Below are 13,213 nucleotides of genomic sequence, written 5' to 3'. Positions count from 1 at the left end.
AGGTATTATTCTACTCCAATGAGACACTGCCTGATCATTTTTTTTTATGTTTTATGCCATTGAAACAAGGTTATGGGTTTGTAGTGAAAAGCAGCTATGTTTTGAAAAAAACAAAAACAAAAATCCCTCAATTTATTATTTGATCATTTTTCTTTGTAGAAGTTTTAGTCATGGAAACAATCTGCTTCTCATAAAGACATAAAATTAAAAAGAATTGCATAAAACAGCATGCAGCATGTGCATTTATTTATTTATTTTTTTTGCATAATAGAACTGGTGCTAAGTCACATCTGTGTAATACTTTTGTCTGGTTTTGTTTTGTTTGTTAACTATACCAACCTGGGACCTACAAGAAAGTAAAAATACTGTTTACTTTTGGCACAACTTTGGATTTTTATGTCCTGATTTGAGTAAACCTCTTTTTTTGTGTAGGACTTCAATGTGGAAGAGAATAATCATACTTTTCAACTGATGGCTTAGTAAGGAATGAAATAGAACCAAAAATATTGTCATTATTTTCTATTAATTAATATTGTTATTCCTTGCTATGCTGTTATTTAACTGGGGCCAAAGTGATTTCTCATATCTTTTTTCTATGTCCTATTAAGTAAGGGCCTGAATTTTAAACGGTGGTTTTAAACAGGTGTTCTCATGTTTTCACTTGCATGTGTTTCTGATAGTGTTTTAAGAAAGCTCAAAAATTATCAATGTGTTTTTGTTCAATTTGTTTGAATTTCTCAGAAAGCCATGCAGACTGGTAATTTTGAAAATAAGTACCAAATAAATGTATTTTTATTTATTGCAATGCAGTTTAAAATGTTAAGTTTTAAGTAAATGCTGGAAATTTCACAGTGGAGGGTAAGTTTCTATCTACAGTATGCTGCCTTGCATTAATGTTGCTAATCATTTTCTCATTTGTGCTGTTAGAGAAATAATGCATATTTGTTTTTCAGATAGATTAAAAACAAAATGGTCATAGTGAATAGAGTCTTGGTTCATTTACCATATTATTGGCTGAAATGTTGGACATCTACAATAACATTTTCTTTTTTAAAAATGTTTTTATTTATTTTAGAGAGAGAGAGAGAGAGAGAGAAACATCTATCAGCTGCCTCCTGCACACCCTCTACTGGGGACCAAGCCCGCAACCCAGGCATGTGCCCTGACTGGAATCAAACCGGCGACCTTCTGGTGCATGGGCCAACATTCAACCAACTGAGCCACACAGGCCAGGGCACTATAATAGCATTTTCTATGAAAATATACATCTCTAGTTTCAATATTGTTTTTATGCAACTTTTCCCTTTATGATGCGAGTTTATGGAAATTGACTCTCAGAGATCATGGCACCGGTTTTATTTTCATTTTGTATAATTGAAGTTATGATATTGGGACTTAACGACTCTTCTCCCTTCAACAAGGTTTTATCAGTGTTATGGGAAAGTAGCAAATGGACTACATGGAATCTCATCTCATCCCTTCAGTCCTTGGTGGAAGTGTTAAAAGTTATATATACAATGTCAAAAAACAATGTGGATATGGGATGGGGTCTCAGTAATCAGTCTTTGACCATTCATGAGTTAACTGTATTTTCACATGAAATGTACAGCAAACTGTCTCTAAGTATTATTTATATAAGGAAAGCAGACTGTAACTTACAGTCCAACCTGGGCACTTGGGTTCAAAGAGCTCTTTCTGAAACGGCAAGGGCTGTATGGATTATTTTTCTGGATCTCAGGTATGCATAAGTTTGGTCCTCTGAGGTAAAGGTCAATGAATGGCACAGAATGTAGAGAAGTCACAAATTTGGATATTGAAAACTTAGAAAATGCTGCTTCAGACCCAGAGATGCTGGTACTGAGAACAGTGTCTCTGCAAGAGTTGGACGAAAGCGGGTGGAGAGCAAACATGTTCACCTGACACTTTCCCCACTGGTGCATGGTGGCTTCCTGTTTCTTGAATGGCGCCTTTTACATAAAATGGCTTATGAATGTGTGAGCTGGATTTGTGAAGTTTTCAGATCAAGTCCTGCCTTGTAGTAATATCTTTTTATATGTAATCAACACAATATTGATTTAGTTCTGAGTGGAAGGAAATCAGGCTATTTGGGATTGAAGTTTTACCCAGGTTCTGGATGTTTTCCTCCTGGCATCAGACAAATCCATTTAACTTTGTAAAATAAGTAGCCTAATCTTAATATCTAAATGAAATTTCAGACTGCAAAGTGGCCCAAGTTCTTCTCTCTCCCACCCCTTCCCCAAAGCATACAGCAGTATAACATTTTGCTTGGCACAAAACGGGTAACTCAATTATTTGTTAAATGAAATTTAGTTGGGGAAAAGGGCAGGCACATTTAAATACAAAACCAGGTAATAATATGGCTTAATAACATAAAACATGCAAAGCTGTGAGTCCTCTTTGGTTCAGGGAGTACAACTCATGTAAGAAAACTGCCAACATTAAACATTAAAAGGGCAAAACACTAATACTGAGTAATCAGAGAGGAATATACAACTGATTATATATGCAAATCTGATATCCTCCTTTTGACATTAAATGAATTAACTTTGCTTCTCTATGGATTCCTGACTACTTTCCTGATCAGATAGTACATTAAAACAAAACTCTGCCTGGCCGGATAGCTTGGTTGGTTAGAGTGTCATCCTGATACCTCAAGGTTGCAGTTTGATCCCTAGTCTGGGCACATACAAGGAGCAATGAATGCATAGATAAGGAGAACAACCAATCAATGTTTCTAAAATCTATTTTAAAAACAAACAAAAAAACTCAGCTTTGGCACTTGGTAGTAATGCCTTCACTGAAATTATCCCTTTATATCCTTGCTACATATAGACCTAAGGTGGAGGTCTGCATTTGAGTTTAGCAAGTTCTGATATAAAGAGGCAGAACTTGACAAGTCACAAAAAGTCAATTCAATCCACTATTTCTTAACAGGACAGCTGGTATTTGGTTTGTGGTGGGAGGCTTCTATGAAGTTTTGTCCCTTTACTTGTTTCTTTTGGAATACAAAAAAAAATCACTCAAAAGTGAAACTCTTAGTATTAAGCTGAAGTAAAATGATTAATTTGGTTCCTTAGATTTTTTTTTAATAAAACACCCACCACACTATATTGGATAAAACCATTTTATTAACTGACCAAAGCACTTCATTTTGTTTTCTGATTTGAGGTAAAACCATTAAGCATGGTTCACAAGAAAATACAAGAAAATACTATTCAACTACAAGAGTTTGAAACTTCACTAGTTGTTCACATAACACTTTTACAAATTCATACAACTGTACAGTCTACTTAAGCTAAGTTTATTGTTAACCATAAGACCAATATCAAAGACCTACACACTTGACTACTACTCTTGCAGTGGCTCTAGTTTTGTAACAAAAGAATTAACTATTACCACCTTATGAATATACGTTACTTCAGAAATCACTTGACTAGTGATGTGGACTGTTTTCTCATTATTCATGGGTGTATGAAGGCTCTTAGGGGAACGAACACCTGATCTACATGCCCCTAATGTCAAATCATGTAAAATAACTATTGCCTCACCATGAACATGGAGATTGGGAAGCTAGTCCTATAATGTTCTTCATGTATTTAAGTTTTTAGGCAAGCCAGAGATTTTCCCCCAAAGTTTTCTTTTGAATGTTCAGATCATGTTTTAATCCCCACTGTAGAGAACAGTTAGTGAGGGCATCCAAGTGTCTGAAGGAGGACAAGGATGCCCTCTAGAAACAATGTATTTCTTCCAACTAAGCCAAGCTTTGAGATTTCATTTTCTTACTGACAATGAATATGAAAGCCTTTGGAACACTGCCGATTTGCTTTAGAGATGGATATCATGCCGTTAAGTCAATTGAGAAATAAGGAATTTGCTATCTTTAGAGGACATCATTACTAAAAGATGATCCTTTGTTCTTAGTACTTGAAGAACTTTGCACTTTTTACATTTCTACCTCTTTGGGGGAAATTCCCAAGTCTTACCTATCTTTCAGGAAAAACAAATTTAAATTCAGCATGTACTAACTACAGATAGAAGAAAAACAGTACTAACATTTGTATTACAGCACTGCATTTCACTTTCTGCATTTATGACACGCAAACATCATGCACTCTAATAAGTTCATTTTATCAGTGTCACTAGTGATGTTAATTTAAAAAAATTTTACAGCAAGTTCAAAACTTTTCTAAATATTGAAATCACCACATTTTAAAGACAGACTGGAATGTTACAAATGATTCTGCAAAATACAAAAATATATATGCATCCATGAATGCTTTAATCGTTTTTCCGAGCATTCTCATCTTTTGGTTCTTCCTCATCTGAGTACACGGTGGGCTCCTCCCCCTCCTTCAGCAGTTTGCCCACATGATGATACTTGACTGGAGGTAGAAAAGAAAACACAAATGGTCATTCTCATGCTTGATAACAAATCACTACCATATTTCAAGTTAAGATATTGCTTAGAGGCCTACAATCTACTCAGCAATGTGTTGGGCTTCTTAGAGTTTTGTTCAGAAGACAGAAATATGAAAAAGATAGCAACATCTGACCATGAGTATGCAGTGGGTGTACAAATGAGTTGTGTAAGTGTTCAGAAGGCTCATTATGAGTTAGTTAGAACATGCTTTAGAAAATATGCAGAAAGATTTGGGGAGGGATTTCCAGAAGATGAAAACACCACATACAAAAGCATGCAGGTGAGACTGAACATATCTGGGAAGCAATAAAGAGACCAAGTTGGCAGGAGCAGAGTAGGAGTAAGGTTGTCTAAGCAGTGTGGGGAAATATTATTAAGGATGTGGAAAGCCAACCTGAGGAGTTTGGACTTATCCTATAGGTGGAAAAGGGCATTGAAGGTATATAACAAGGTAAAATAGTGCTTTGGCAACAACACGTTCACTGTGGTGTTCAGGGCAGATTACAGTAAGAATAGACCAGAAACAGTGACCAGGAGGCCGGCAAGCATGTGAAGGGACAAGTGTCAGGAGTAGGGGGGTGTCAGTGTGGGAGTGGAAAGAGAACAATATTTGATCATCTAAAGGAGAACTGCAAACATGAGTTAATGAACTGAAAACTGGAGATTCCATGAACTGAAGTGGGGAATCTGGAGGGGAACATAACAGATTTATTACAAGGACTGGAGAAGTTAGTATTGGCAAGCAGGTTCTTGGAAACTGCTAATAAAGTTCAATCAAATTGTGGGGATAGAAACTATATTGTAGGGAGTAAGGAGGTATATAGAGAAAATGAAACAGTGCTTAGGAACAACCACTTACTATAAGATGGTTGACAGTGGAGGGAATGCTAATAGTCTAGTGGATAAAGAAGACAGCAGATGAAAATTTTCCCCAATATGATCAAAAAGCTATACGTTGTTAAAGCAAGTGGTAAAGGAGGCAGGGCGCTAGAGATGTAGGCGAAAACAGATTTAAGAGGATAAACCAGAATGCAAAAGACTTGGGAAGAGATGGAATCAGCAAACCACCACAATGGCTGTATCCTGGAGATCAAGCTCATGCAGGGTTAATCACCTCAATGTCAGAGGCCAAGAGGACAGAGTCTCCTCTTTCTGAATATGGGTAGGAATTAAAGGAGTACCCAACCTGTCTAACTAGGCAACCCAAGCTGCTTTTGTGTGAAATAATCACCAGGAACAACTGGAACTTCCCTATCTGACCATATTATAAAGGTCCCTAGGGTGCTTGGGATTGTGAAAGACAAATAAAAGCTGGGGGGTGCTTGAGAAACCTGCCTTAAGGGGAATCCATACCAGCCCTGAGTATAGCTGAAGTTTCACAACAGTATTTGGGACTAGCCTTAGTTCGGGGGGGAGGGGCAGGAACCACACCTTTTACCCAACCAATGAAGGCAAGCCCTAGAAAATAGAGCTTTGTAAGTTATAAATTACAGCTCATTGGCTTCATATAGAAGAATCTATTGTTACAAAGGCATCTTTAGGATGCAAAAAATAAGGGACTATGTTAGATAGCTGAATTATGTTTTCCAAGTAAAAAGACTTGCCTCTAAACTTGAAAGCTATAATTAGTCTGATTGGGATCCAAACTCTAAAGGTAGAGGCATATCTGGCTAATTAGTAACCAATAACTCTCTCTGAAGTCAGCATTAGTTTCAAAGAAAATGGCTGGCTTTAGCCGAAAAAAAAAAAAAAAAAAGCCAGTAATATTTAACTGATTATAAGAAACAGCAAATAGAAAATCACATTCTTTCTTCCTTAAAGAAATGATCATAGCCTTTGTATAGTGTTTCAAAGCTGGGAAAGATCATCACTCAAATTATTAGGAATGAAATATTGCTAAAGGGTTCATTAAACACTTAGGTTCGACAAAAAACAATTTCTCAGTGCTCAAATTTGAACTTAACCTCCAACCTTACTTCTCCTCCAAAGACCTCAGCCCAACGCAGAAGCCAGGAAACAAGTATCTATCTCTTTTTTTTTTTTAATCTTTTTAAAAATGCATATACCATTGTTGCTGGGCACATTATAAGCGTCCTTTATTTGTAGATGAGGCCTATAGTTAGGCTCAATTAGATTCAAAGAGAAGCTGTTTTGTAGAATACAAGTCTCCCATTCTTCAACAGAAATGTGGGCTGCTTTTAAAAAGCAAGTTCTACAAGTAGGGCTTATGAAAACCCTTCTTTCTGCAGCCATGATGGCCACTATCCTTTCCCTCACACCAATCATCAAATCCTAGTGTGGAATCTATGCAAACCTTTCAAAAACTAAAAAAACCTGAAACCCAAGTTTCCATAGAGAAGGAGCTAAAAATTGGTATTCAATCATGGCAAGTGACTCAGCACTGCTGCAATTACTTCAAGCCATGAACTTGATCTGTCCAACATTCAGGAGCCTATCAAAATGCTCCAAAGTTTCAGTTTGGTTAGTAATAACTACTGGACTGCCGTGAATCCCATTACTGGTCTAAATCTGATCCAGGTACAATTTTTTAAAATGCTTACAAGTGAACTGAGAGTCCCAGTCACTCAGGGTCTCCTGCTGGGCAGGAGTGAGGTCAGAAAGGTCATCATACTCATCCTTCAGAGCTTCCTTATCCAGGCAAAATGTGGCGAGGCCCCTGGATGCATCTCGTCCGGCAAAGACCCCATATGGCCCCTCTTTAAAAACAAAACAAAACAAAAGACAGAATCTTTATTAGACAGTCAATTTCTGTGTGGCTCATACACAGAAAATGGCTTCCTTACCCATCAACACAGAAAGGCCCCTTTTGGAATATCCAATCCCATTTGAAAACCATAAGTGGTGTTGATACTTTGACCATTATGTAGGGGATACTAAAAAACCTGTTGCTATTAAACTTTTAAATAACTAAAACAATCAAAATGCTGTATATTATATCATCCATTTCCTGTGATTTTCAAATGGCTAATAAAAAAGGCATAAATGATTATCTCCTGGGGGTGGTAGTAGGAAATAATCCACAATAATACTGAGTACACAGGTCACAATTCAGCTTTAGGAGACTGAAAACAGAGCCTGGCTCTGTTCTAGGCACCTGGGCTCCACCAGTGAAAGTTATGGTTTCTTAAGATAATAAATATCAAGATTTTAGTAAACGAGAACACTTCCTTATAAATGCCAAAAGTATCTCATAGAGATCTTTGGTTTCGAGAGTGTATTAAACATTAACATGTGGCATCTGCAAGAGATATTCTTGTATAAGTATAGGTGGTTCAGAAATCGATCCACATGTTACATAATCTTCACTGTCAATGAAGAAGAGATAGAACAGAGATGAGCTGTCACTCTGTCTTTGGTGGGCTTGAAGAGAAGACTAAAAATCCTAAGACTTTCATGGAAAATAGTCTGAATCAATACCCAAAAATAATTCTATAAAACATTAGGATGTTATTACACATAATATTACACTGAACTTTTTTTAAAAATCCTCACTCGAGAATATTTTTCCATTTATCTTCAGATAGAGTGGGAGGGAAGGAAGGAGGAAAAGAGAGAGAAACATCGATGTGAGAGAGACACATCTACTGGTTGCTACCCGCCCGACCCCAACTGGGGCTGGGGATGAACTGCAACTGAGGTACATGCCCTTGGCTGGGATCAAACGTGGGGCTCTGGTCTGCGAGCTGAGACTCTAACCATGGAGCAAAACCGGCCAGGTTTTTTTGTTTTTGTTTTTTAATCCTCATCCGAGGACATTTTTTCCATTTTTTGTTCAGATAGAGTGGGAAGGAGAGAGAGGAAGAGAGAGAGAGAGAGAGAGAAACATCGATGTGAAAGGGACACATCGAGTGGCTGCCACTCACACGACCCAAGCAGGGCCGGGGACAAACTGCAACCGAGGTACGTGCCCTTAGTGGGAACCGAACCCGGGTCTCTCTGGACCGCAGGCCGACACTCTAACCGCTGAGCCAAACCGACCAGGGCAGCCGGCCAGGTTTTTATCTAAGAGAGCAGTGAATCATTCTGTAGGTACTTAAAGTGGATATTTAGACTTGTTTAAATATTGCACAAATAAATGAAAAGAATCCAGTGTACTTTAAATAACGTGTGTTGCCCAAAAGGGTGATTGAGTAGCTACCCTGACATTAAAAAACTGAATTCTTTTTTTTTTTTTTTTTTTGGTACGTGCCCCTAGCGGGAACCGAACCCGGGACTCTCTGGTCCGCAGGCTGATGCTCCAACCGCTGAGCCAAACTGGCCAGGGCACAACCCTGACATTAAAAAGTCTGTAGCCCTGGCTGGTGTGGCTCAGTGTTTAGAGCACCAGCCTGTGCGCCGAAGCTCATGGGTTTGATTCCCCTTCAAGGGTTGCAGGTTTGATCCCCTGCCCCGGTTGGGACACATGTGGAAGGCAACCAATCAATGTGTCTCTCTCACATCAATATTTGTTCCCCCCTTCTGCTCTTTAAAAGAAAATAAGTTGAAACATATCCTCGGACGAGGATTAACAACAACAAAAATGAAGTTTGTAAGTAACCACTATGCCAAGTATAAGAATGGGTCAAGTTTCAATATGGCCTGGTCAGCTGAAATCTCATTCGACCAGAATTTTTTTCTTTACAAATTAGATGAAATTTATGATCAACTTTTAAATGCAAATAAAATTTCAAAGAAAAATGGTTATTTTTAATCATCATTATATACTACTATTTCCACAAGAGAATGTTAAAAAAAAAAACAACAACAACATTCATTGCCCTGCTGGTGTGACTCAATGGTTGAACATGGACCCAGGTGCCAAGATGTTTGATTCCTTGTTGGGGCACATGCCCCAGCACTTGATCAGACTCTGTCCCCTGTAGGGGGCATGCAGAAGGCAGTTGATCATGGATGTTTCTATCTCTCACTCTCCCTTCCTCTCTCTCTAAAAATCAGTAGAAACATTTTTTTAAAAAACCTTCATAGTTTCTTAATAGAAATGGTAGCATCTAGTGCTTAAAAATGGGCCAATTGTACTGGCTTGGACCCTACTATTTTAGAAATTATGGTCACAGAATATTTAAAGTCTGAAGGGAGCATTAAAGGACTTTGGAGAATATGTGTTATTCACCAGAATGTATATTCACTATAATGTAAGCTCCATGAGTGGAAATTTGTGGGTTTTTTTGTTTTGTTTGTTCACTGCCATAGTCCCAGCACCTACAAATGCGCCATGCATAGACTAGGCCATCAAATGAAGAATTCTTAGGAATTCTTTGTAACATGAAGTATCCTTTCCACACAATGTTACATATTCATGGGCTCACAGGATGACAGTGCAGGGTAGAGACTTAGAGATCTCACAGGGGCCATGATTTTAAGGAGTGACAACTAAAGCCCAGAGAACAGTGCTTGGCAATGGGTCACACAGCTGGTCAATGATCCAACCAGGGCTAGAACCCAGGTTTCTTGATTCCCAGTTTTGTGCTTTTTGCATAGGCCTCCATTGTTCTCAATGACTTTGCAAACTAAAATCATATGATGCCCCACATGCATGTGTTTTGACTACTTTATGGTATAGCTTAATAATAACAGGTATTTAAATACACAACTGTGTTTATTGATAATGCCAGTATAAGTGACAAATGATACAGGTGTGGTTTTCAAATTCGTTTTACACTTACATGTCTGCAGAAAGCAGATCTTCTAAATGATCCACAAGGAAAAACTGCTAAGTAGGAGAATTCTTTAAGAATTTTAACTTATCTAATTTTGATTAGTTGGACTGGGAGAGTAAAAACAAAGTGGGAGTGGGGATGGCCAGATTCCTGCTTTCTATACTCTTCTCTCTCTCTCCAGAGCAGCAGGGAAGAGACTGTGGTCAGTGTGTACATACTTGCGGAGCTACCTGGTTTTAGAGGAATCCATATTGGAGGAGCTAAAAATGTATTTCTCCTCCACTACAAATATATATTCTATAAAGCAGGACTTTCCAAACCTGGCTGCATCAGGAAATGGCGGAGAAGCATGTTAAATGCAGATTCCTGGGGATCTTCCCCACAGAGACTCTTCTGTTGTTATGGTGATTAGGCACGAAATCTGTATTGTTCCTCATGCTCATCAGGCGATTCTGATCCAACTGGGCTTGAAAAGCCTCATCTATAAGGCCCCTTCAAGCCTGCCCCTTCCAACAGCTCAGCAGTCTTCCACCCCTCATTTCCCTTCTGGTTGGCTTTTCCCGAATCCCCGCACCCAGTAGTCTTCATAGCCCCACCCCTTTTGTTTCTCAGAATCCTCCCACTTCTCCCTCACTCCATCTTTAATTCGTTTTGGCTCTAGTCCTTTTTCTCATGCCATAGACTACTGTATTACCTTCTAATCTTGCTACATTTCCATTGTCTGCCACATTCGGCCTTTATTCCTCCCTCAACCAGCTCCCTTCTCCCTGTGTAACCTCCCTTGCTCATCTTCCAGCTTTTCCCCATCTGGCACACACAGCACGCACACGCACACAACAAACACATGTCACAAACATACCTGACACATTCCATATTCCAAGAGTACGCGCGCGCACGTACACACACAGTCCTGACAAGCGACATACCCTAACCACGCACACACAGCGCACATTCACATTGCACCCCCACGCACGATGCTTCTACCCGCTGCTAATCCCATGTCTCTTTCCTTTCCCAAACCCTCACATTCCACCATGGCTACTCCTTGCGTCTTTGGCCTTTGCGTCCTCTCCAAAGCTGGGTGTCCCTCCTCCTGCCGCACCCCTCCTGACACCCTCAGGACACTACCACCCCCTCCTTCCAGGAATCCCCAAACCCGCTGCCTTCAAAATTCCCCTAACACTGCATTCCACTGTGCCCCCCACACTCACTTTGCAAGCCTAGCGATCTCACCCACCCACCCATCCCGGGCTTATGCGCATCAGCTTCTCCACACACACCCCCATCCAGGCGCTGGTGGGGCGGGGAATCTGCGCTCCCACTGGCCAGCAGCCCTTCTAGAGCGCCCCTTGCCCCCCACCCACCGGGGAAGCCGCCCTGCCACCATCGCCCGGCTCTTCGCCTGCCTGCCCTCACTGGTTCAGTCGCCATTCCTCTCTCCCCGCCGCGGGGACGCCCAGCTCCCCACTCGCCCCTCCTGGATTCATCCCTGTGCTGGACCCCTTCTTTTGTTTCCGCGCCCCAGGGGCCGGTTGCCTTACCCGGCCCGTAAAACTTGCGGCCTTTGGTCACGTCGAACACCTTGCCGTTGATGGCCATAAGTATGCGAGGGTCCTGGACGCCGTCGAAGCGCCGCAGCTCGGCAGGGGTGAAGTCGCGCCGCTTAAGGCGAGGCAGCGGGGGCGGCTCGTCGTCGTCGCTGTCGCTGTTGGCCGCCGGCTGGTCCCCGCGCACGATCTTGTAGAGCAGGAAGATGCAGAGACCGAGTAGCAGCAGGTTCAGCGGTGACGTGAAAATCTCGTTCAGCAGCCCGCCCTCCAGCTCGCTCGGGTCGGCTCCCGTCGCCACCACTTCCTCGGCGGCCATGATCGCTGGAGCAGAGGTTGGGCCGGACTGGGGAAGGTTCCGGAACTGGCTGCTTTCTCCTCCCTCTCCGCGAGCTGGTGGCGCACCGGGCGAGGCGAACAAGGAATAGTCAGGGAAGGAGGCGGGGCCAGGAGGGGCGCAGGCGGGGCTGAAGTGGGCGGAGTGTCCCGGCCTTGTCTCTCCCGAATCTGCGGATGCGCGAGGCTGAGCTGAGTCCTGCTCCGCCCAGCTCAGGCCCCCATCTTCCTGTGGGTCGTGGCTCTTCTCCCCCCGCCGGGTCGTTCCTTCCCCACTGCTGAGAGAGCTGAGCCCACCCTTCAGTTTCACCTGCGAGGCCCTGGCCCCTTGCTAATGCCATCCTCAGGCCATCCTCGTGCTCACTGTGACGCAGCGCGTAGTCCTCCCGGCACCCCGCTAGCTCCTGCCACACTGACTCCCTCGGAGAGTCATGGCTCTGCTGGACTCTGTCTGAGGCTCCCCTTCGCCACCTGATGCGCGCCAAACACCGACTCCATTTCTCTTGCTTCAGGCTTCTCCCCTGCCTTCCATTAAGAAGCCTCATCTTTCCCTGGCCATTCCAGAACCACGGGGCTCTCATAGGAGCCAAGAAACTAACTCCTCGAGCTCTTTTTTCCGCCTTCAAGACCTAGGTTACGCATTTTCACTTTGGGAAACCCCACTGGCTCTCTTTGACGACCTTTTTTCACTCCTCCCCCAAGATGCTGTGGGGTGGATGTAAGGTATACCTTACAGTGGACACCCCCAGGATAGCTGAAGTCAGTACACAGGTCCCCTTCTGACAACTCTCCCAATTATCTGGGCAAATGGATAGGATCGCGCGATTTACTCTGGAAAACTGAAACCTTTACAATCACTAATTTGCTCAGTCCCAATGCATAGCAAGCAATGTTCTGTTGCTGCTCTCTCTCTCTCTCTCTCTCTCTCTCTCTCTCTCTCTCTCTCTCTCTCTGTGTGTGTGTGTGTGTGTGGTGTGTGGGGGTGCTTAGAATAATGAGCAAAGTTTCTTTGTTTGGCAACGTTCTTCTATTTTAAATCTGTCGAGCTACCCTTGGCAGTCACAATAGCCCTGTGCTGCAGCCCAGAGGAAGGCGGGAGTTGGGAATGATCTTAGGTTTGGTTCCTTCGTTTTCTAGGTGTTTCATCGGCCTTTGATGTGCTAACCGGCTGCACAGGAGCAGGCCTTACAGAGTCTGCCTATACCCTTTAG

General features: G+C 42.0%; 1 protein-coding gene across 1 annotated transcript; it reads right to left on the bottom strand.

Annotated features, from left to right (window-relative positions):
• Positions 1-3,131: 3,131 nt before the first annotated feature.
• Positions 3,132-12,074, bottom strand: PGRMC1 (progesterone receptor membrane component 1). The gene is made up of 3 exons (XM_036270808.1): positions 11,661-12,074; positions 7,003-7,158; positions 3,132-4,403 (listed from the first exon to the last, which is right to left on the bottom strand). The coding sequence occupies exons 1-3, from the start codon at positions 11,983-11,985 to the stop codon at positions 4,300-4,302; spliced, it is 585 nt and encodes a 194-aa protein (XP_036126701.1). The 5' UTR covers positions 11,986-12,074; the 3' UTR covers positions 3,132-4,299.
• Between the last annotated feature and the right edge of the window lie 1,139 nt (positions 12,075-13,213).

Source organism: Molossus molossus, unplaced genomic scaffold (assembly GCF_014108415.1).
Source record: "Molossus molossus isolate mMolMol1 unplaced genomic scaffold, mMolMol1.p scaffold_m16_p_2, whole genome shotgun sequence".
Lineage (NCBI taxonomy): Eukaryota > Metazoa > Chordata > Mammalia > Chiroptera > Molossidae > Molossus > Molossus molossus.
The sequence above is the reverse complement of the archived record's forward strand: the minus strand, read 5'-3'. Positions and strand labels throughout refer to the sequence as shown.

Bases quoted from the DNA above. Each gene is read 5' to 3' on its own strand.
- PGRMC1 (XM_036270808.1), bottom strand. From the start codon at position 11,985: ATGGCCGCCGAGGAAGTGGTGGCGACGGGAGCCGACCCGAGCGAGCTG. The intron at 7,159-11,660 runs GTAAGGCAACCG...TTGTTTTTAAAG, and splicing joins CCGCAAGTTTTACGGGCCGG to AGGGGCCATATGGGGTCTTT. The intron at 4,404-7,002 runs GTAAGCATTTTA...TTCTACCTCCAG, and splicing joins CTGGGACTCTCAGTTCACTT to TCAAGTATCATCATGTGGGC.